Source organism: Haliotis asinina, chromosome 3 (genome assembly GCF_037392515.1).
Source record: "Haliotis asinina isolate JCU_RB_2024 chromosome 3, JCU_Hal_asi_v2, whole genome shotgun sequence".
Lineage (NCBI taxonomy): Eukaryota > Metazoa > Mollusca > Gastropoda > Lepetellida > Haliotidae > Haliotis > Haliotis asinina.
In genome coordinates, this window is record NC_090282.1 from 7,997,667 (window position 1) to 8,023,097 (window position 25,431).

Below are 25,431 nucleotides of genomic sequence, written 5' to 3' on the forward strand. Positions count from 1 at the left end.
TTTGATAAAAACAAAATATATGAACCCTGCATAATACACAAGGGTTAGTAAAGCCTGTGGTATACATAAGCGGGGGATTATCAGTCATACATTGTCATCCTTCCTTACTGCCACAACTTCTAATTGACCCTAAAAGCAGTTAAAACCTGTCGGTTCTATAGCAATGGAATACACTTTGGAGTGGAGATTAGCAGTATAAGAATCCATATTACAATAATTTCGAGGTCAACAAGACATAATTGTTTGTAATTTATGAGTAGGAATGTATTCATAGTCGCAGTAGCTATTTCAGATAACAAAAATTAATACCATTTTGAAATCCCAAACTTTAGAGGTTTTGCTGAAACCGATGATGTAATAGCGTCCAACAACAATCAAACATCCAGTTCCGTTCCATCGAAATTAACTACCTGAAATTATGGAGTAAAGTGAAAATACCCTGTGTCTTTCATGTTGAGTTCTATCCATAAATAGTCAGCGTCACAAAGAAGGGGCGAGGACTAAATGATAGTAGGTAAAACAACTAATGATGCCATTCACTGGAAGAGTTGCTGTCTCTGCACAAACTATACTCATTGAGAGAAATTAAACGACTTTGCTGATGGGTGGACCTACAGACAGCAAAAGCCCTCGATATAGAGAGTGTGGTTCATGAAATTGCTTTGAAACGTTTAGTAGCCAGGATACAGGCTCGTCTGAATTAGACAGAGACCCTTGTTCCTGACTCTGAAATCTGCAAAACAAGCGAATTGATGCTTTAAATATATGCAACATTCTGATGCAAAAATCAGTTTCACAAAATGTTCCAAAATATTTAAGATTTCATAACCAATATATGTAAACATGATTCCATGAAGTGTTTGATCCAAAGGCTCAGTGTACGTGACATACCAAATAATGTCCATGGTGCCATCAACGTTTCGCTTGAAAAGTCCACACAAGGAGAGATATACTGTTGGTTCCAGCAAATGTACCACTAAATCCCCGTCTCAAAGATTTACCAGAATCCTAAATACTGTCCAGCAAGGACTTTCTCGATATTCACTCAAATATTTCGAGACAAGCCGAATTAATACCGGGTGCAGTCTCAAAAACGCAAAGTATTTTCCTTACATTTGTTAACAAGCTGTGGAACGGACAGTTCCGTTCTGTCAAAATATTTGATTTTTCAACACTGACAGAAACAGACGGATTGTGCGGCTAGTTATGGCGCCGGCGAAAGCCGTCGCCTCACTAACAACTACGTTCACGATGAAGAATCGCCGTCCGACTTCTGCATGTGTTTAAGTGACAGAGCCGATCTCCACACCGGGAGATTTGGCCACTCGGTCCTGATATGCGTTTTGTCACGTGTTTGCAATCAACTTATAACGTTTGGACCATTTTTTCACAACCACAATTAACATGGCTGCTGTCTTCAACTCTACTGACTTTTCTCTTCCGTATTTTATTCACCATCCTTAACAGCCATGCGATAACTCCCTATGACGGCTCTTTGTCATATGTCTAATACATGTATACATATGGAAATTAATTAAGCAACACCAAATTCAAAGACACATAAAAACTTAACAAAGTTTAACGAAGTAATTTTGATGATTGATTATTCAATTTTGATGTATTGACATACAGCATGAGCTTTTCATGGGTTGATATGACGCGCGTGAAGCTTGCACAGCGCACGTGCATTGCTTTAACCTCAACTTTCGAAAAATGCACTTTTTCCCTGGGGTGTTTACAAGCGCAGGTTGTCGATTGCATTCGGTTTTTCATTCATTTCAATGTCATGGCACGTAGGAAATTATCAGAGGCCACTCGTTGGCAAATAATCGGCATGAGGAATGCTGGTATGTCTCTAAGACAAATCGGGACTCAAATCGGACGACATCATTCCATAATTTCAAAACTTTTGAAAAAATACCGGGCCACTAATGAAGTTAAAGACCTGCCTAGACCAGGAAGACCCAGGAAGACCACAGTCCGGGAGGACAGAGCTTTACTGAGACTTGTACGGCGCAGGTCCTTCGACTCGAGCTCTCGGTTGAGACAGGAGTGGCTTCCAGGGAGACCCATCTCGAACAGGACTGTTCGGAATCGTCTGAAAGCTGCAGGATACCGGGCAAGGAGGCCAATCAAGCGACCCAGACTGTCTCCAGCCCATAAGGCAGCCCGACTGGCCTGGTGTAATGACCGTTTGCACTGGAACATTGCCTCTTGGAGGAAGGTCCATTTCTCAGATGAGAGCCGGTTCTTGCTGCACATGGTGGACGGTCGTACTCGGGTCTGGAGGCAGAGGAACACAGCAATGGCTCCACGGAACATCCAGGAGACTGTGGCCTTTGGGGGAGGTTCCGTTATGGTATGGGGGTGCATTTCCATGAACTGCAAGTTGGATATCATTACCATCCGTGGCAACCTTAACGGTGTTCGTTACCAACAGGAGGTTCTTGACAGGGCTGTGGTACCTCATTTTGAGAACCATCCTCTGGCAATATTTATGGACGACAATGCTAGACCTCACAGGGCGCATGCTGTAAATGATTTTTTGCGGCAAAATGCAATTGACAGAATTCCATGGCCTGCCATGAGCCCTGACCTCAACCCCATTGAACATTTGTGGGACTTTATTGGCCGTCGTGTGAGGCAGAGAGACCCACCAGTCCATAATCTCAACGAATTGACGGCTGCCCTGCATGAGGAGTGGAACAGGATCCCCCAGAATCAGATCCGGAGACTCATCCAAGGAATGAGGAGGCGTCTGGAATCGGTGGTGCGTGCGCAGGGAGGACACACTAGATATTGATGAAAGTCGGTGTGCAGACTCTCAGATGACTGTTCTTTCTTTCCATGTGTCATTTGTGTTAATACACCTGACAACAACGTCTGTGGATGAATAGTAAATTGTGTCCATTTTTTCATGAATTTAAGACAGTTTTAAGAATTTGGATTTCGTTGCAATAAAGCAAAGTCTTGATACTTTTTCCCTTTAAGTTGTTTGTCAGAGATCGTCTGTTGAATAAAAAAGTGTCAAACTATATCAACCAAGCATATTTTGATTGTCAGAACACTTCAAAGTTGCTCCAATAGAAAAAATTGGGGTGTTGCTTGATTAATTTCCAGGTGTATAGTTTCAATATTTCAGTTATTGTGGTTATTTACTGATTATACAAGCATCCAGGTATCAGTATCATTGACGTATATCAGTATGTTTGAAGTATTCCAAATTTAGTGTACAACTGGTTAGAAGTATTAATAATTTTGATATTAGTTCGATACTGGCGCTCGTTATTTCGATACGATCAAAGAATTTAGCCACTTCAAAAGCGTAACACTCATGACAGGTGTTGGAATGCGGGCATGAACCATTGTTTTCAACTTTCATGTGCCAGGTACATTGTTTCGGTGTTTCCAAAGCACGTATAGTGCTAACAACGTATTTACTAGTTTCTGTGTTTGCAGCCTGAATTAACACGTTTTTCTTTCGCAAACGAACGGCCGTGGCATTTGGCTGCAAGTGTCAATTAAAGTTCTCACTTTTTTAAAACAGAAACCTACTATGAACCACCACGCGTCATATTGAGAAAAAAGAACAATAGTGAACACTTGTTGAGAACTAGTTGCACTTTAATGAGAGGAAGGGAGATATTTATCTTGCATTAAAATGACTAGGACTCTATCTATCTATCTATCTATCTATCTATCTATCTATCTATCTATCTATCTATCTATCTATCTATCTATCTATCTATCCAATTCAAATTATACAGCAATGTGTCATTAATCGTACTCTGGATGCTACCTTGCCTGTGCTCATTGTATTAATGTGACCAAACACATATATACGATATGCCAGTCTACCAGTCTACCCGTACTGTAACAGAAACTGTCACATTCACCACAACTTCTTTCTCCCTTTAGCTTACCCCCGAGAAAATACAGAGCAGTAAGTGACGATAGCGTCCGCCATAAGAGAGATCTATTTCTACACTTATATGCCATTTTGCATATATATGAACGTCCGTCTCTACGGACAGAGCTAAACAGAAACATCGGTGAATGTACATGCATGTTTCGTTTACAGAGAAATATTTGTTCATAGCTACTGTAGTCCTGACCTCTGAACCCTGAAAACATCACCTTTCAATAACATTGATTTTGGTGTAATACATAACGTTTTGTTAGTTCAAAGATGAGCTAGTGGGGTTGAGTGAGTGAGTTTAGTTTTACGCCACACTCAGCAATATTACAGGGATATGGCGGCGGTCCGTAAATAATCGAATTTGGATCAGGCAATCCAGTGATCAACAGCATAAGCATCGATATCCCAGGGCACCCAAATGACAAACATATGCTTCATCTGATTATTAACGACAATGTATATAATATTCACAAATTTAGATCGGTGAAGACATCTGAAAGAAATGTTGACCGAACACCTGCACCTCTTCGCCATACATACGGTATTTATCTGCATAATAAACGCTTATTTCATTACACTATCTTTACCTTGTTATACCATGCACACAGTCAAAACAACACCACCAATATATTTACTTACCGACATGGCTAATGTCCTTTAGTCGCTTACGTATATACATGTATACATATATACATAATTATACATATTGATCGTGGGTTAAGTATTCGGAGCACGCCTCAGTGGTGAAGCCAGTTCAAGTCCTTCTGGCAGAGCACTCAACATGTCGACAACAAATGTCTTCAAATACACCAATGGTGTTGAAACTGAAAAGGAGAAAAAAGTTCCATGTATCAACAATCTCATTTACATTCCGTCCATCCTAAAACATACTGAACAAGTGACTTGGCCTGTATGGCCTCTCAACGTGATGGCGTCTAAACAAGAAGCCAATTGACACAGGCCGACTAATACCGAGGCCATGTTTGTACCTACAGGCTAGCTTGTTCGCTGGCGGTCGTGTACACGAGGGCTTGGACCATCCTAGATGTGACCATCTTGTCCGTACTATAAAACGGCGTCTTTCTTGTGTCACACCAGTGCAAGCCCAGCAGCCGTTAGGGACAGAGCCATACCACGGCTCCAGTAGACGATAAGAGGGCACTGACTGGAAAATAAAAGTCTTCAAAGATTTGGTGAAATATCGTCTACCGTGAGTTCTTCGTTCGTCTCACACCAGCCAGCTGGTTAGCCAGAATAAAGAAATCAACGTCTGCAATCGGAGTTGAAGTTGGAAACACTTCAAGACGATTTATCCACTATTGGTTTCAACTTGGATTGATCATTGGAGTGGTGTCGCTGTGAATATTTCTCGAACTTTCGTACTTTCGTCGAGGAGTGTTTGAGACAAGTTTACCCTAGCGTCTGCTACTGAACTTGGTTGCTTTAGCTACAGAGAAAGTGATTGGCTACCGCATTACAGCACATCTGATTTGCACATTACTGATTGATTCTGGCCCCAGCTTGACACGCACTGCTCAAAGTGCTTCGTTAGCATCATCCTCGGTTGTGCTCAAAGCTTCAAAATAGCTTCACAATTCAAGAAGCCCGGGAGTCAGCTGGGCACGTGTACCATGATGAGTCGTCTGCGTGAAAAGTGCATCGTCATCTTCATCATCCTCACTGTCATCGGCGTTGTCCAGCTAAGTTTGATCGTAAGGAAGCGGCGTGCACAGTCTCCAAATCCGTGTCGCCGTGTCTATGGCGTCCAATGGGTCCGTGACCCGGAGACATGTCACCGATACTACATCTGTGTTGCCGGACGCTCTGTCCAGATGCCGCCATGTCCTCGTAGCTACGTCTGGTCCGTGTCCGGCAGAAACTGCGTCCCCGACAACTCCCGCTGGAACGACTGCAACATCACCAGTTCCTCGAACGACTCTAGAGAAGCAGCCAGGTTCACGCTGAACGGTAGACGGGGGTTTGCCGCGGTTTCTGATCGGATGGATGCGCTTGTTCATATTCCCAGTCCAGAGGAAAAGCGACAGGAAGCCATCAGGCGTAAGTACAAGTTCTTGTTGGAGGGGCAGGCAGCATCGACAGTATTTGTCTGAAAAACATTACTCTGTCAATCGCTACTCCTTTCCGAATATCAAACGACTGACTTTTAACATGTATATTTAGTTGTTAGTAAAATATCGGGCACATAGAAATCGCTTTACATGAGCTGGAACATCAGGTAAGGAAGAATACGGATGCACCAATTTCAGACTGCATTTCTATGTTAAATATTGTTAAATATCAATAATGTATCAGATCTCGGGTTTAGTTATTTCTAAGTAACGATGCTTCTAAGATTAATGAATTCATCCATGCAGCCATATACAGTGATTTTATGATAACGGTTAACCTAGAAATCGGGCAACAGTTAATCCAGAAACTCACCTTTGGGACAGTTGCCTGTGTATGCATCTACACATATACCTTGGCATTCTCAAAATACATTCTCCTGAAAGGGCGAAGTACGAGGGCTCAACATTGTCCACCTTAGCCGAAGAAGACTATTAAAACTTGTTCAGAAAATATGTCTGACAAGTCGTTGTATTGTTTTATAGTTTAATTGTTTTCTGTTTGTCTTACATGATAAGGTACAGATGCAGGGCACATGCGCAAATGGCTTATTTTCTGACCTAAGAAAATCCTGAAAGTTAGAGACACATTTCCTGAAATCATTTAAAATACGCATTGATAAAGACCGTTTAAAACAAGAGAGAGAGAGAGAGAGAGAGAGAGAGAGAGGTAGCAGACTGAAATGTACGTTCTGACTGGAGTGTGTGAGTATGGTTTTACACCGCTTGTAGCAATATTCCAGCAATAACACAGCGGAGGGCACCAGAAATGGGTTTCACACATTATATTTATTTTGGAAATCGAAACAGGGTGTTCGGCTTGGCGAGCGAACGCTCTAACCACTAGGCTACCTAACAGTTTGCTTCTCAGATAAGTAAACACTACTGACAATTGTCATGGCAACTTGTGAAGGATCTTCCTATAACCAGTCATTCAGTTAATCAGGACAGTTTCACTGATGAAATACCGCTCTTGTTCGGGATTTTTCAATGTAAACACGACACTCTTAAATGTTTTAATATTTATTGATGGTTTAAAAAGATAATTTCTGCCACAGCAACTAGATGATAACATCCGCGAGGCGATAATACGTTGACGATAAATACTGTATTGATCTTTGGAAAAAAGTACACTGGACCTAAAGGTCCGTTCGGAGTCTGTGCTGGTCTTAGAAATGGTCAGTCCACCTGCCATGGCATGCTATCCCGCCGGCGTGGATCGAAGTTCATGACGACGCAATCATCTGCAGGCCGTCGTGCCGGAGAACGGCACAAATATACAAGCAAACTGAACTGCATCTTGTTTCCTGCGATCATCAAGTTTCTGCACTGTCCGATCGTCCTCAACCAGTGTTTGTAACCACAACTTTCACTTGATATGTTGATTTTGCGTGTGCGTCGAACACGGCTTTCAGTTTGTTACCATGACAATATCACAATATTGTAACAGCGATAGGGGGAAAGTTTGTTGAGAAGGGGCGCGTCTTTGTCATTTATAATCTTGAAATGTACAGTATTAGTTTACTTTACACACAAAGTCCGGAGAATAATCAGTCTCAATTATCCGACGAAATATTGTGAGTATATATTGTTTGTTTGATTTTTCCATAACCAGCAATGCATTATATATCAGGAATATGTGATAATTGTGTTTTGAGTATGTTTGATTTTTGGTCGTATGTGACCTTTTATAACAAATACAGGGAAAGTTTACCAGCACATGCTGCTTACAAAATATGCACATGAGCACTCATGTTTATGGGTGGACTCCATATTCCTGACAAAAGATGGTTAGAGGTAAATAGATATGTCAACAATTGTTTGTGTATGCGCTAGGTGACAAAAACAAAAGTATATGTATGTATTTTTCGTCAAGTTCCCCTAGCCAGGGCAGACTGACTAAAATGAAATAATGTAACTACAATCCGTAACGATGTGGTCAAATCTACCTCCACTACACGCATTGCTGAGTGAAAAAACATGATAAAATATGATACATGAATTATGAGTGCATTACAATACGCCGCCTCTTGTGGGGTTTCCGTAAACCAAAATAACAGTAATAATGAAGGATAATAAAGGTATGATTAAATCCCAAAGAATAACAAAAACAGCAAATTCTAGCATTTAACCGACGACTTATACTAGCTTAACATCCCTCAACGAGTCGGCACTGTCACGAAGGTGAATATGACGAATAGTGTTCAATAGGTGCTGGCGTTATTTGCCCGTCCCCTCCTGCTGTTTGGTCTACCCTTGATATGACGGTCAAGTATTGACCCTCAGCATCTTGTTTCTGCCTCAGTGGTCACGTAGAGCAGCTCGTGTTTATTAAAATTGTTAGCTTTGACCGCTTAGCGTCTGTAGCGTAACGTCCACATGACCCTGACCCCGGCGCCAGCACGTAGCCCGTGGGATGTTGTGTACCGGAGTTCGGCAGGGGGCATGTTTCATGTATGACCATGTTGAATGTAAATACGCTCCCATGATACAGTCCTGTTAGAATCATGTTGTGCAACTGTATCTGGACTTCTTATGGTGTTGTGTGGGGAAACTTTGTGTGTTCTCTGACGGGGTCACGAAAAGGCATTGCATCTGGGCTGTCGCTGTACGTTTTATTTAGGATCTTGTACTGTAGTCATTTGTATGGACAACCAAATGAATGATGTTTTACATGGAGTGCACACGCAACAAAAAATATTTGTTAAATAATCGTCATCTGTGCAAATGAACACTCTATTTTAGTGATGTTTTAGGACTGAAATGTAATTACTGAAATGTAATATTTCTTTATTAAAATAGTCGCTTCAAATAGATCACCCGCCCATCTGTTTCCAGGCGTGTACCCGAACCACCCGTGCGTGTTCACGAAGCAGGAGACGCTGCTGCCCCACCCCGAGTACTGTCACTGGTACTTCAACTGTTCCCTTATCCCCCGGGAGGAGGACTGGGCGTACTTGGAGCCCCTCACCCAGGAATGCACCTATCCCCATCTCTTCTCCATCAGTACGAGAGAGTGCACCCACTTCAGGGAGGTCGACTGTGGCGCCAGAAAGGTCCTTAAAGCGCCATGTGAGTCACACGTCAATTCTACCAAATGTCGTATACCAGTTGGTTTGAAACCCGTATCGGCATATAACACACTTGGTAACTGAACCTAGATGATCAGTATGACTAGACTACCAGTTTTTACGACATCGCGACCAGGCCCCATACCAGCTTTGTATCTTGGAGTCTATATTTAGAGCATTTCATAGTCTCGGTCAATGAAAACCAGACACGTCAACCAACACAACATGTAAATATAGTGATCTTGTAAAAGGCATACCTACATGCAAATCAGGAAAAGGTAGAGGGCAGTTTCAACCCTGCTTGCCTGCTAGTAATTTATCATGCTTCCAGTTCGAGGTGTAAAGACTGCAATTCAAACTTTAATTTGCGAAATACAGTCAAACGAATACTGGATCAGTTTCAGTTAGGTTTCCTCATATGGGCTTATATTGTTGTGTTATGTGTTTCAGGCGAGTACCGGATGAACCAGTGTCACCATACCCCGTGTCTCCCTTGTCCTGTCCGTCACGGTAGTTGTGTGGGACTGGAAGACGGAAATCATCCCTTCCCAGATAGGGAGTGGACCCCCAAATACCTCGTCTGCGAATCTGAGAGGACGGTGGAACAGAAGGACTGCCCCGAAAACACACCAATTTTCTCCCCTGGGACGAGAAAATGTGAGAGGTTAATGGACATACCGAAACAAAATGGCGGCACTCAACCCTCTTGTTCCGGGCGTCACAATGGTTACTACCCGGATGAGACAGGCCGATGTGACACTTACTTCAGATGCTATGAGGGGAATTTCGCCGAACACGGAACATGTGCGGAAGGGGAGGTGTTTGACCCAATCTATCAGAAATGCGCGTTTGACACCGCTACAGCGCCATGTGGCAACACCACCATCGACTTCTGCCACGGCGTACAGGACGGCTTCTATGCGGACCCCTTCGGCCGCTGTACGATGTACCACCACTGCAAACACGGCCAGATGATGGGATATATGCGCTGTCCGTACGGTTCCTTCAGTCCAGCTAAGGGGAAATGCAAATTCTCTCTTGAGATCCCAGCCCCGTGCGGAGATGAACCAAACATCTGCCTCAACAAAAGAGATGGCAACTACGCCGACGTGAGGAACCATTGCATGTCTTACTACCGTTGCCACCGAAATTTCGTGGTGCACATCGACGAATGTCGGAACGGCCTGGTCTTTAACCACGTCACAGGAAAGTGTGACGTTGTCAACAACACTCCTCCCCCCTGCGGCCTTGCTCCGTCGTGTCTTGGAAAGACTGATGGGGCGTACCCAGCCCCTTTGAGGGGTTGCCAGTACTACTACGCATGCGAGAACGAGATGTTCAGGGGTTACGGCAAGTGCTCGTTACGGCAGGGCGGTTTCTACTTCAACCCCACAACCAGAGAGTGCGACTTTCCTACCAATATCTGTTCGCCTTGTGGGGTCAAAAGAAGCAATTGGTAGGCTATTTTACTGTTTCGTATAATGAAAGCACACATCATTGCTAACTGCTTCCACTGGCTTATGGTTAAACGGATATTATGATACTTTCAGTCGTTATCATGTTTTTGGCGCTGAAATCAAACCTATTTGAAGGAACTACCTAATTATGCAGGGTGGCTCCAGAAAAGGTTACGCACGGGCACATTGGAGCATTTCTAACCTTGGAGGTGCGCGAGGACACCGACCTAAAACCTACCTTAAATAACAAATATGTAATCACTATATGTAAACTGATATCGTTTTCCCATTTAGAAATCAAAATCGGCGTGTTCTCATGGTTGGATCTCTGGATCCGTCGCTGTTCTTTGTGTGTGTTTGTGGAATTGGTTTGGTTGTGTTCCTGTGCTTGTATGTCTACATGGATTATTTTTATTTCAGCACGTTGTTACAGATGGCATAACGTCGTACTGCTTCCGCCCCCCTCCGCCAAACAAGTCCAATAAAACCCATACACTACAACACTTTGTTGTTATTTCAACATTCAAAAGGGCGGGAACTACCAGTCGCAAATATTTGCTGCAACACTTCGCAGATGGGTCGACGATGGTTCACCTTGAAGTGTTCATCATACAGATGTATTAATGGACAAAGTTGTGTCGGAACTTCACATCTCTTCAGAACTTTGATATAGTTAGAGCCCCTGGTAATCAACCTTGACGGATATGTGTTTTCCTGAAAGGATCGTGACAAATATAGACACATATTTCAAACTTATTACAGTAATTAAATGAAACGTCACTGAACAAACTAACCAAGACATATGCTGTTGAAAATCACGAGACAAGGGATGCTGCCAGAATCCATAGTCCCAATCTCAGTCGGAACCTACCTATGGATCCTATTATGTGTGATGCTGGCCAAAATTGTTCCAGTTGTTGCAGTCCTTGCAATCAATGCTTGAACACGGAAAATGACTATCGTTATTTGTACAGAATGTGTACCTACAATCTTATGAGTGACTATTGAGATGACGATCAGTATCAAGCGTAAATGTATGTAGAACGCGGTGCTATACATGTGTACATTGTGAACCTGATGTGATATTGTAGATGACTAGTGTATATATTCGTGTATGTCAAGGGCGGGGTTTACACCTTGCCCAAGTAAAGCGTTGATGTGATACTCCTCTCACAACTGACGGCTGCCCAACTGACGTTTACTTCACGCACCTGCTGTGTCCCCTACGATTCCCCGTCCCAGTGTTCATGTTCGTCCATGTATGTAGCTTCACAAGCCCATGCTGCTGCAACTGTATGTACATAAATGAGCAAATGGAATAAAAACGTTGTCACACGTGGTTGCTTTTTCCGGTCAATAAGGAATACACGTGGTATGAACGTCATGGATTTATTGGAAATCTGGTCTTTCTAATTAACGCTGCATTCAGCAATATTTCAGCTATACGTCCTGAATGTTTTAGGGTACTTGCTAATATAGCTAATAAGTAGGTTTGATATCAGACAGGTGTATGACATGGATAATGTAAACTGCATGCTCAGTAAAACATTGGTCATGTAACAAAGGACTTTCACATCTCTCTTACATTTTATTTATCTGACAACTCCCTCAATAGTACATCTAAAACTGTCGGCTTCAATTTCTCAAATGGTTACAATACGCGAAGCCTCTTGGTATGCAACGTATTCCTAACGTAACATACAACCTAGTATCCTGTGTGTTCCACATTCTTACCTTCATACATCAGCTTTATACCACCTGAAGCTTAAGTTTGATCTGATTTCATGCCTGAAGATAACGCTTACCGATTTAATGAATTATTTATATTTATATACAGTACTGTTTATACTTATACTGTATCGTGTTAAGCATTTACAGACTATAACTATTTTGCATGCAAAAACATATACACAAGATCAACGATTGAGATGAATATGTACACACTATGAATTATCAAACGAAGTAAACCCAACAGTCCAGAATGATTAAATTCCAAATGTGAGGAGCCTTTACGACATTAGCATGAGATGGTCATCTGAGACACCGTTGGGCAGGACATGTCAGAAAGATCATGGGTTCGAATCCGATTTGTCTCAATCATACTCGTAGACTAAACCAGCATTGAGCTCACATTACAACCAGAATGCTGTTCAACGTGGTGTTAAAGTTGTAGTTGGCGACATATTGATAAACCGAGACGAAAACATAAACTTTGTACGTCTTGACCAGGCATGCTGTGATGACACATAACCGTTCATAACATTATGAATCATGAGTAAACATTAGCATTGTCAAAAATATCAAGAGTATGCGATGAAAGTTGTTCGAGACAAGCTGTAATCAAACATAAGCGTTCATCTTTCACTATCTGTCCGGATTCCACCATCAGCCAGTCTTGGTAACTTGGATGACGTGTATTTATTCAAACTGGTTTCAGAAATCAAATGTGTGTGGGTCCTGTTGCGAAATTAACGATATAAACAACGTCGCGTGATTAGACACCAGACTGTAATCTAAAGAAATATATTCATAGACGTGCTGTATTCAACACGAGCAGTAGCGGGCAAACACCGGAGACGGCTGCCAGACACAATGTCATACATCGCTATGACTTAGAAACACGTCCTGAAATTCCCAGACTCCGGAATGTACAGGACTAATGTGTAAAACACACAAAGGGCCGATTCTATCCGTGGGGCCCTTCGTCAAAGATGTTCATTTCACGTGAGGAATGAATTCATTTGAACAAATATTATGTCATATTTATGTCTTTTACAATATTTGACCTCAGCGTCAGAGCTTACTCTTAGGTCACTTCATAGGTCACTTCACTCCACCGACACGTGGACGTTTCCCATGTAGTTAAAACTGACATGAAAGGACATACAAACGTATAGTCAGTCTGACCTGAGTGCGCCATGACGCTAGGTGGGGTAAGGCAGGGCACCAAATGTTGGACATCCACAACAGAGGGTGATAAGTCTTGAGCAGGCTCCATCCCCTGCTTGTTCTAGATTAATGTAGGTGTACATGTCTCGCAGGGAGTCGACTTAACTGCCGGCGCATGTCCTACTGTATTCTGGGAGTGCTAGGGAGCCTTGTGGTCAAAATGTGGAGTCGTTACACCAGCACCACGGGTTTGATTTCTCCCATGGTTATAAGATCTGAAAGCCGTTTAAGGAATCTTTCCATCGTGTGACTGGACTTATAATAGGGCAACATCATGCTCACTCGCTGCAGTAACCACTGCACCGGCGTCGGTTATGCGCAGGATGCAAACAACATGCATAACCTGCAGTTAGTGCACAACGATCTCCTGAGTGATTGTGTAGACAGTAAACATTCAGTGTGAATATGTCAACACTAACCCTTCAGGACGCTGCTAGCTCTAACACGAGGTACGGCTTGCCAGCACCTCAGCTCTGTTGACTCGAGTAATGCGCAAATTTACTTTCACCCACACGCAAAATGTGAGCCTATCCAGCGAGAAACTGTGTATATATTCCATATTCAACCTGTTTATATCAACTGCATTGTCACTGGAAGGCAACTTAGTTATCGTAAGAGTGGAATGTTTGTGATATTTACGACAGAAACCTTATGACAGAGTCTTTGTGATTTGTCACAGAGTCTTTGCAATGATACGTGTTGGAATAAGATAAAATAGTAATTATACCTTCATTTTGTTATAAAGACTGTGATTTTCCTAATCAACACATAACATCTTTCAACTCCATAATTTACTTAAATAAATCTCGAAACGTAATAAATATCACTTTTTCACAATTTGCAATGAAAGTCATTTTGATGATACATGAGTAAAACATCAAGATTAACAACCTTCGAAGAACTAAACCTTCACAAGACATTATGTCAAATGTTTCACGTGATATTGTTTTATATGTGTCAATTTTTCAACATCAGTTCACAAAACGTTTAATATTACAGAAATGCTACAGTATCTTTAACACTGGTAACGGATAATTTGTGATTGAAAGATGATGGTAACGGAAACTTCCTACTATTTGTGTATATTCAGGATAAGAATAGTTCTTCTGTTATATAAACATTTCCTTGGTCAATAAATGGTGCATCATGTTATTTCAAGCAGCCCATATAAACACGTGAGAAGATGAGATGATTTCATTATTATCTTGTGTGCATCATGTATAGTTCTCCAGACTATATGGCATTCAACGAGTACCTGCAAGTCACAATATCATTACCTATCAATATGGAACACATACAAATACATAGCCCCATTCTCAATGCTTAACTCACAGTCTGAACAAAAACACTTATTTCCAGATGACAATTTAGCCAAGTCTTTGAATGTCATTTAGAATGACCTGATGAAGGAGTAAGCATTAACTCCGAAACGTTGTGTTCTCTCATAAAGAAGTTGATATCACCTGATGAAGGAGTAAGCATTAACTCCGAAACGTTGTGTTCTCTCATAAAGAAGTTGATATCACCTGATGAAGGAGTAAGCATTAACTCCGAAACGTTGTGTTCTCTCATAAAGAAGTTGATATCCATAAAAATCTTCATTCTTATGACAATTTAGCCAATGTTCATGGTGGTGTCGATGGTGGTTGTGAACTTCACATTATTGTACATAATGATGACTATATGCCAAGCATAAACACACTTCAAAATGTAAGGTGTTGTCTCATATAGCACAATATGTACGTAAACACAAGCACGAGGAATAGACTGTAGCTTTACATCCCGGTTCAAGTAGCAGTTCTTAGCTACTTGAATCCCATCAGTGGATTCTCTCGATTGTTTTTTAAAACTATGTATACTGAAGTAAATTTAAGAAGAGGGAAAACTATCACCTCACACTAAAGCTTCAAACATTCAGATGACCTCTAGACACAACAGACACATTGATAGAAACATCCAATTCCGATTCAGTCGTGTCCCTTCACTTCCAATTTTTGTGATTGTGAATTATCTGTGACCATGAATAAAGTTTCGTTACATCAAATTCGTAATCTCAAAGTTTCGGTCACATAAGAGCAATTCATTGTTTTAGACATGTGTTTCCTTTTCGCCGATAAAACGGCACATTTTTTAATATGTTTTTATATAGTAGTGATAAACCCATTCAGAATGCTGACTTTGCATGCAGCAATAATTTATTCAATCATTTAAAAAAAAATATACATGTATATCAATTCGTTCTAACAAAGTATGAAAATGTTAACAATTGACATTGGACGTCTACAGGACATTTATCGCAACTACAGGACATTTATCCTCGTCTTGCAGTTGCTAAAATCACAAAGGCTCAAAAACAGGTATAATTATCTTGTTTACCTAACCTTTCACTGTAAATTCGAACATCGCCTCGGCGATTGGACAGTTGTTTCAAATTATACCAAACCAGAAAGCGATGTATTGCATATCAACCCTTTAGTGAAGCTATTTATCATGAATAGATGCGACATAGATAACAACAATGGACTCTGTTGCTTTTCAGAACGTGTTATGGCATTGCTATGTCATGTCGTTAGCTTTATGCTAATAGTAACGACAGCTGGTATGGTATGACTGGGCTTCACCCCATTTGTGTATCTATCCACAAAGCCACGCAACACTTGCACAGTCAAAGCGCAGCACCATTTAGTCATCGTCCGTTGCTCACCTGTGCCTTTACTGAGGTGCCTTTCCTCAACGCCGGTTAAGCGCCGGATAGTCAGGCTTGCCGCCTCGGTTGGTGTATTTTGTCGTATCTAGGGTGATGTTCATGACGTCAATCACATGACGCAGTGTGTCCAATGTGATGAAAAATGTTAGAACTGTTGATGTTTGAAGGCTCCACTCCTAATTCCAGGATTATACTCGTATGCAGATCAAGCATTACAACAGAACCTTCAACGCGGACGTTACGGACTTGGCATGTCTATTCGCATCTTTGTCATCCGCTTTGTTATCAATTATCTGACAGCCATGTAGGGATTTCTCATGTTGATACACCTGAAACCTTTTAAAGGCGTGAGGGCAGCGAAGTAGCCTTGTGGTACAGTGGTTACTAGTCACACCAAATGCCTGGATGGCAAATGAGACAAATGTGTACAAGGCACTGGAATGTGCTGAAAGCATTGTAAAACTCAGTTCAGTCGTGCCAGTTCAAACGTCCATTCTGTTTTGTTAGTGGTGATGCTTAGACTAACGTATATCATACTGTAAACTGACGGGCACAAGAATATTATTACTGACTTCGCTTGTCCAAAGGCGTTTGTGAGATGTATCATAAATATCTAACAAACGGTGATAATTTGTCAATAATTTGACTGAAAATTCATTGTAATGCTTGTCTCGCGTTTGCCGCAATTCATTCACAGAGAGAGTCAAGGTGTGAAAAAACTAAAACGACAATTCAGAGTTCATCCAAAAGCTCGTAAAGAGTCTAATAATGACGCAGTCATAGTCATGTCACCAATAGCGATGATTCAAGAGATGTTCAGTGGGGTTCTGTTGCCATATCAAGTCGTCGACAGAAAGTTCGTCTCCTGCTGGCGTATTCTAAAGTACTGTCGGAAACAGAAAAACTGTTTTAAGGCCGTTACTCTGTATCCTTCAAATTTACTTAACTGCAAATAGTATGTCGAAATAACTTACTAAGGCCTAACTGAGCATTCCGTGGGATGAGTAAGAGGTTATCCAGGAAAGCATGTTAAAATCGTGGCAAAACACGAACAGCTGCTGAAAACAATAGCTCAGACTATAGATGGCTATTGGGTCATGAGCTGATACCTACATGGTACTTGATACCTTTTAACAGATATTTCAAACTTTCGCATTTCAACTACATAAATTGTAGGGATAGACGTCAAAAAACCTGACCTGTTTGCTGGTAGCGCTTTATCAATTTGCGGATGGTGGCCTGGCTGCAGTTGAAGGTTCTTACCAGCTGACGTTAGGCAGCTCCAACACTGACCATACCGACCACCCTGGTTGCATACGTCTTGGCAACGTTTTTCACGTTTTGAAGTACGACGTTTTCGAACAGTTGCGTTGTTATCGGGACTGTGTTGCCTTTTGGCGAATGTTTCCTGCTAATCTGTACCAGCGTTTCGTTTGCCCAGAAGCTAATATGAAGAAGACGTAGATAAATACTACGAGGATATGGTTAACTGATGAATCATATGACATCTACACGCATGTGCTTTTTAAAGCAATCAAAGGCGATCAAAGACTACTTGTTGCCGCCCTGACATACCCATGTGACATACACACGGATGTACTTCGACATACACCCCCCAACCACAACTCATCCACCGGCGTAAGATTGTAAGATTGAAATATTATAGTAGGATCGGTGTGACTGAAGGGAAAACGAAACTGTTGCATTTTGAATCTTTGAAAAGAGAACGTCCGTGTTTATCCATATGGCCAGGAATGTCCACATAACCACATTCTAGGGAGTGGGGAGGTGTGAAGACACGATATGAGCAGATGCAGATTGACTGAAAACAAATATGAGGCAGTTCATGTTAACGCTATTTATTTATGTACAGAAGTTATTTACACATATTCACAAACTGATCAGTGATGTATGTACAGATATATTTACATCTGTGTACAAGGGATGAATATGACACGATGAATTAAAGACTCAATGGGAAGTCACACGTGACAAACAGTTGACTGAACACACATCTGATAACGTACAAATAATTATAGTTTCCAAACACACAAACTCACACACAAATACAGCTTAACACGCCGTCATGTACAGGCAGACATTTATTACGTACAGTCCTGTCGTCCAATCACAATAGATACGACAGAGTGCTATTGGCGTACTGAGGTATCACGGGAGCTGCCATCCACCCTTATCACGTGATCCTAAAGCTTGAAAGTGGAGGTGATTGTTGATTGGCCAGGGAGGAACGAGGCTGTAGATATGAAGTTCAGCACGTATCGATTCAGCGCAACATTCTTTAGATTATGTCACATGCTTCTTTTGTCCTGACGTCTGTCTGTTGTTCGCATCAATTCCATGAACACGTTGTGATTGTCTTCATACATCATCACACAGAGAATGTACTGCTGCCGCTGCTGCTGAAACAGATGATTCGGACAATGTCGCCGTTAAATGCTTCTGATGCCTTTGTGATATTGGTGACGTGGGCGCGTTAAGAATGTGGAATATCATTAAAAAAACAGAAGTTACAGACCTTGTGGAACTAATGTTTAACAAAAATAGCTGAAAAAGTACCTGGCAGAATAAAGAAAAACAAATTCCTTACCAGTTTATCTTCTTGAATCCACACGGACCACATATATTTTTGGGGAAGTCACATTTCTGCGTATATTGGTTGAAGTAAAACCCTCCTGTTGCCAGAGAACACTTCTCGTATCCACGGAACAGCCCATCAGTACACTTGTAGAAGTACTGGCACCCCTTTAGAGGAGAGGGGTAGCGCCCGTCTTTCCGGCCGAAGCAGCTGGGAGCCATACCACAAGGAGGTGGGGTGTTGTTCACGTTGTCGCAGTCCCCGGTCACATGGTTGAACACTAGGCCATCTGCGCATGTTTTCATGAGAATTGTGAAGTTCCGGCTGCAGCGGAAATAGGACATACAGTTTTGCTTCAGATCGGGATAAGCACCATCGTGTTTCTTGTAGCAGAGGTTTTCTTGTTTGCCACATGGAGCCGGAAGGTCGTCAGACATCTCGCACTGACCAGTCTTGGGACTGAAGGAACCAAAAGGACACTTGAGGTATCCGAGAAGTCGCTCACCTTTGCAGTGGTAGTACATGGGGCATCTGCCGTAGGCATCAGCGTACATACCGTCTTTGTGATCTCTGCAGAGTTGGGCACTATTGTTGCCGCAAGGGGGAGCTGCGTCGCTGCTACATTCACTTTTGCGTGGATCAAAGAGTCTACCGTTGCCACAGGTTGCAAAGTTATGGAATTTGTTGTTGCGACATTCAAAGAAGTAGTCACATCGGCCGGTCTCGTCTGGGTGTAAACCGTCGCGGCGTCCGGCGCATGTTGGCTGAAATCCGCCATGTTCTTTCGGAATGTTCTGGAGAGCTTCGCAGTGCTTGCTGACCGGGGAGAAGATTGGGGTTTTGTCAGAGCAGTCGCGCTGGTCGACAGTTCTTTCGTCCTTGCAGATGATGTATTTGGGCGTCCACTCACGCTGGGGGAAGGAGTGGTTACCGTTTTCCTTGCCAACACAGCTGCCGAACCGTATGTTACAGGGTCGACAGTGAGCCTTCTTGCACATGTTCTTTCGGTATTCACCTGTGAACAAAGCACTTTGTTGAACTCATATACAGTTACAGAGCACCACAACACTGGACATTCTTAGACAAGGCAATTGTTTTGTTTAAATATAATCTACCTGTAATGATTTGTAGCAAATTGTATTCTTGTATTGTGTTCGTGACAATATTTCATGTTAGTTTCGGGGCGGATGGTTGGCCTACTGGGTATGGCCATTGTGTGAAGCTCACTGCAGGTGTTCCCCGCCGTAATACTGCTGGAATATTGCTAAAAGCGGCGTAAAACCCAGCTTACTCATATTATAGTTACATTACAAAAAGAATAACTGTAATCATGTAACATGTATCACAAGTTATTCCGAGTGTGCATTCTACTGAGTGTAGGACAACAACATTCGTCTTTCATATATGCTATACACATTCTTGTATTCTAGAGGAAATTTGTTAAATTGATGTAATTCCCCGTTTTGGAATGAAAGTGAGAGTGAGAGTGTGAGTGAGAGCTGGAGTGATCCGGGTTAACGCCGTTTTAAAGGTTATAGCGCGGTGACGTGTGAGGAAGGGCCTGATGATCGCAGGTAATCGTGTACATGGAACAAATGTTACCGTCGAAATAATGTCATGAGAGGAAACAGAAATACATATACAGAACAGCAAAAGAAAAGCAAGAAGTGAAATCTCATAAAGTAAGTGTTCATGTTCATGCCCTCTATTTAAATACTTGACCCGAGACAGAGTTGCGTTTCTTTTGCAGTTCAGTATATATTTAGATCAAATAGTCATCAGGAACGTTGGCAGTGGCCTTATATGCTCACATGGCTCTTTCTTGACCTCCCTTGATCCGCAGTCAACAACGTCGTAATTCTCACACTTTCTGGACGTGAGTGAGAAGAGACTCGGGTACTGGCACTCCTGGGTGAGAGGTTCCTGGTAGACCCAGTCTTCAGCCGTGGCGTTCAGCGAGCAGTTGAAATACCAGTGACAGTTCTTGGGGTGCGGCAGCAGAACCTCCTCCCGGGAGAACACGCAAGGATGGTTAGGGAATACACCTGGAGAAAATAACACACTTTAAACGAAATTAAGACCTTACAGCAGTGCTTAGCGTTTTGAAAGAACCTCATGAATATTATTTCCTGATTTTTCTTTTCATATTTAACATCAACGCAAGGGAACGTCTCCGTCATCTGCCGAAATACACCCACGACGTGTTGTACAAGGTAACATGGTGGTGACCGAAATCATTGACATAACCATGTAAATGTTAGCACCTCATTATCTTTGTTTATGTTATAATTTACGAAAAGGATTTTTCTGAAAATATTCAATGAACATTCTAGATTTGTGACACTAGTAGTCACTATCCGGGATAGTGTTTGCCTATGAACGTCCTTCTACCACCAGATACGCGATATTTCATACCGGCTTTTCATCCATGTACATACTCATGGGCGTGATAATCCTAGATCATAATGGTGGAGAATATGGGATTCAAACCGTGCACTAAGCAGCCATACACATGAGATGGTGGGACCCTGAACTACTGTACTTGTCTAAACGTGGACATTTCTCACCCGTGCAGGCCTGTGTCATGCCAACATACTGTCTTCCCTGTTTTCTTTGTTGGAAAATGGTTCTTTGTTTTACGTTGTTCTTTTTATTACAATGATAATGATACACAGGGGAATTTTTCGACAAGTATACAACAGGACACAAATGTTTGAATACCTATACATCTTATATTGTCAGTTCCTCTTTGTTTCATGTAAAGGTTTTTGTGTTAATGGCATGTTTGACAATACAGGAACAATGCGGATTCATCAGTACACACCAGATGCGAGAGTTGTCACGAGACCATGTGTAACCAAATACTTGAGTCCAAACATAGGTAGCGCCGACCTGGACATGTGAGCATGGCTGGGCAACGTGACGAATGTCCCCTCTAAATACACATTTTAACGTATCTAGCTAACACGGTATATGCAGATATCGTCTTCCATCTCTGGCTCACACGGTATTTGCAGATATCTTTTGCCCATCCAAGTGGTCGATTATTATACCCACATCTCTATTAGCGACCTTAGATGATCTTTCAGGAATTTGCTAACACAAACGTTTTTATATAATGGTGAGCTACAAACATGATTCCTACATTCAGCATCGGTATCTCTTACCCGTTTCGGTCTGCAACACTGGAGAATATATTATCGGTGACAGAACTATTTAGCATGAAGCGGCCAAACAGAACACCCACCCAGCGCCGACCTCGTATACGTAATAGAAACTACAAGTCGTGTATACAAGATTATACCTTTTGTTGGCTGTTGCATATAAAAAAACTCATTTGAAGGAAAGAATATGAAATATTTTAGGCTGTGTCTTTAAATTGGGCGTAAAAGGCCATAATCGGTAACTTCCACTTTTGAACATAGTTAGTTTGGAAACAAGAAACCGTTTCTTTCACAGGGATAGTTTCTGACATTATATCAACGTCATTTCCTGAGCCACGTACAAATCAACGACCGGCATGGAATGGAGAAAATGTTACGTTTTTAACATAAAGAATGAAGTTACTATTTATCCTAAAAATGCAGCAAATATAAAAAAACAATGCAAGAGAACAACCATCTTAGACGACAATAATTTCCCTTTGGGGTAAAAGCCAAAATATCAGCTAAAGTTATACGAGTGAAGGTCAGAGGTGACACCGGGTGTTTGAGTGCGTCTGAACAAAACAGTAAGTCTTTACATGCATGGGATTGATCTGTATTGTTGCTGGTTTTAGACACAGTGGAAGTTTATGAACTTCCAAGACTAAACACAACTCACTGGAAGATGATTGAGCGCGCGTTGAACAGAAACCATCACCGATTCCACTCTGTCTGCTTGACCCTGACAGCTTTGTTAGTATTGTTACTGCTTTATGCCTGAATCACCGTGTTATCTAGCCTGTATAGTAATTAATACCTGTCTTTTGTGCAACGTCACCATACAGAAAAAACACAATTTGTCTCGAGGATCATATCGTAAAATTGTGAGTGAATATGATTTTAGCAGTATTAGAGCAACACCACGGCGGAGGACACCAGTCATGGGCTATACACATTTACCGACGTGGGGAATCGAACCCTGGTCTTCGGTTTGATGAGCGAAAGCTTCAACCATTTGGCTATCCTACCGCGCCAATATCACGAAATAACAAGATAGATAGTGAGGAACTGGTTAGACCTTAAGGTAGACCGTTCTGAAGTATAGATAGTGAGAACTTGGTCAGCCATGGGTCTCTGTATTTCAGCTATTAATTCATATACTTTTTGTTTTTTCAAACCAACGGAAAATGGTTCGGCAGGTAACCAAGACTGCTGATACTCTGTGCATATTTTGCTTTAAAATTTACAAATAGAACATTTGAGGTTTTACATTTTCACTGAAGAAGAATTATGAAAACGATCGCGCAATGTGTAGAATCAGTTTAACCCAACTAGGAGAATGAGACGAAACATTTTCTTAGTTAATCCTTGATAACAAACTATTTAAAAACGCTTTTTAAATTCTGGAATTGTATTGATTAAGTTAGTAGCATAAAGATACATTTCAAATACATTTGATCAATTCACGTAGATTTCTATCAAGGATAATAGGCGATCAGTATAGAGAGACATCTAACGGTACTTGTCTGAGAAACTTGTCTGACCATGCCTATACTGTATCTATATACAAACTATCGACTGTCACATTTCAAGCTTATTGTTACTTACCGTGACCACATCATCGAGTTTTCGGATAAGAGTGAGTGAGTGAGTGAGTGAATTTAGTTTTACGCTGCTTTTATCAATAGTCCAACAATATCAGGGCGGGGGACACCAGTAAATGGGCTTCACAGATTGTACCCATGTGGATAATCGAACCCGGGTCTTCGGCGTGACGAGCGAACGCTTTAACCACTAGGCTACCCCACCACCCGCTTTCGAAGAAGACAGAGGAGGATTGAAATCTTGTCTGTCGGCTCCTGTACTTACTTTTGATATTGTTGATGCGGATCTGATTAGGATCCGCCTGGTTCATCAAAGCATCCATTCGGTCCGATGTTGCCGAGAAGCTGGTGTTGCTCGAGCCGTGGTACACGACGGCCCCGTCGTTTACTCGATGTCGTTTCTGCTGCTCTAAATGGCGGTCAAGTAGATCCATTGGACAGTCATTCCAGTGAGAGACCTCAGGTACACAGTTCCTGCCCGCCACTGACCATACATATTTTTTTGGACAGGGGGGCATCTTGACCGGCAGTCCAGTCACACATATGTAATACTCGGAACAGGAGTTCGGGTCTCGTACCCAGTGGACACCCATACTTCTCGTACATGGATCTTTGATCAGGCGGCCTTGGCGGACAATGAAGTGAAGCTGGACGACACCAATGGCAGTGAGAATTATGAATGCTGTGAGACAATTCTCGCAAAGTCGGTTCATGGCTGAAGACGTATAAAGACGGTTCCTTGATGAGGCGTTATCAAAGGCTGAGGTGAAGTGTGGTGGTGCCAGCTCTGTCTGGGGTTTTATACGTCTCCGAAACTAGAACTCAAGCGTGTACATGAACTGTGGTGCAAGGTGAATGCAAGGTTCTAAGCGCGAGTTGCAAACATGGCGGCGATTAAGGTCCGAAACGACAACACTGCAACCTGACCGCATGTTTGTTCGTTAAACTTACGAGACAATGTCATGGACCGTTGTCCGAGAGGCCAGTTTGTGTGTAGAGCGCGGAATTCTAATTGATTTACACATACTGCTCCAGATATTTAGATGAACTTTGTTTAGATGAGATTGTGGACAGCGCCACAACAAAGTGTATGATCTGATGCTGCTCTGTCGTGTGCCTCCAATTACTTTTAACCAGGCACCACGTGCGGGTATATTTAGAGCACCTGTTTGGAGGCAACAAATACTAGCTCTAAATTTGACAGCGGCAGTGTCGTGCAAAATTTCTGTAGTTGCTGTTGTTGATTTTACGTTTTGTGTGGTCATTTCATTTGTTTATTTTTGTTGGAATCAACAGCGAAGGCGTAAACCTGTAAATACACAGAGCTGGTTAACTGTTAACAGCCTTAGACCTGAGACTGGACTTGATAGGTAAGTTATCTTATTCAGTTTTAGTGTTTTAGAAAATTTGATATTGATCGTCTCTTTGAACGATTTAGCATTTCAGTTACAAAGCGAATATTGTTGTTTAACAATGTCATATCAATAATTCTGATATTGCATAATTAGCACATATGCTCTGCTGCATTCATATTAACATCCCTTGTTCGAAATGTTGACCGAACAGTTTCAACGAATTTGTTTTGTGAAAACTGGAGCCACATTCACCGAAATATTGGAGTTTTCTATAATACTTCATTCCAATAGATAAATGCATGCACATGTATATATTTCAATAAAAATGCCGCTAGGTATTTTAGACCCTTGGATCATTAACCAGGGTGTTGTAAGACCATGTGTGAAATTCATAGTGATTCCCAGGCGAGTCCCACTTTCTTCATGAATGTGATATGAGTGAGTTTGGTTTTACGCCGCTGTAGCTTTTAGCATTACTCTAGCAACATGACGACTGTTGACAGC

At 41.9% G+C, this 25,431-nt stretch overlaps 2 protein-coding genes across 2 annotated transcripts; one reads left to right on the forward strand and one right to left on the reverse strand.

Annotated features, from left to right (window-relative positions):
• The first annotated feature begins 5,484 nt into the window (after nt 1-5,484).
• On the forward strand, nt 5,485-11,015 carry LOC137279187 (uncharacterized). The gene is made up of 4 exons (XM_067811676.1): nt 5,485-5,977; nt 8,884-9,117; nt 9,567-10,572; nt 10,994-11,015. The coding sequence occupies exons 1-4, from the start codon at nt 5,551-5,553 to the stop codon at nt 11,013-11,015; spliced, it is 1,689 nt and encodes a 562-aa protein (XP_067667777.1). The 5' UTR covers nt 5,485-5,550.
• Nucleotides 11,016-18,833: 7,818 nt separating this feature from the next.
• LOC137277320 (uncharacterized) lies at nt 18,834-24,285 on the reverse strand. The gene is made up of 3 exons (XM_067809002.1): nt 23,838-24,285; nt 20,637-20,870; nt 18,834-19,840 (listed from the first exon to the last, which is right to left on the reverse strand). Exons 1-3 carry the CDS (start codon nt 24,283-24,285, stop codon nt 18,834-18,836), a joined length of 1,689 nt encoding a protein of 562 aa, XP_067665103.1.
• Nucleotides 24,286-25,431: the final 1,146 nt, after the last annotated feature.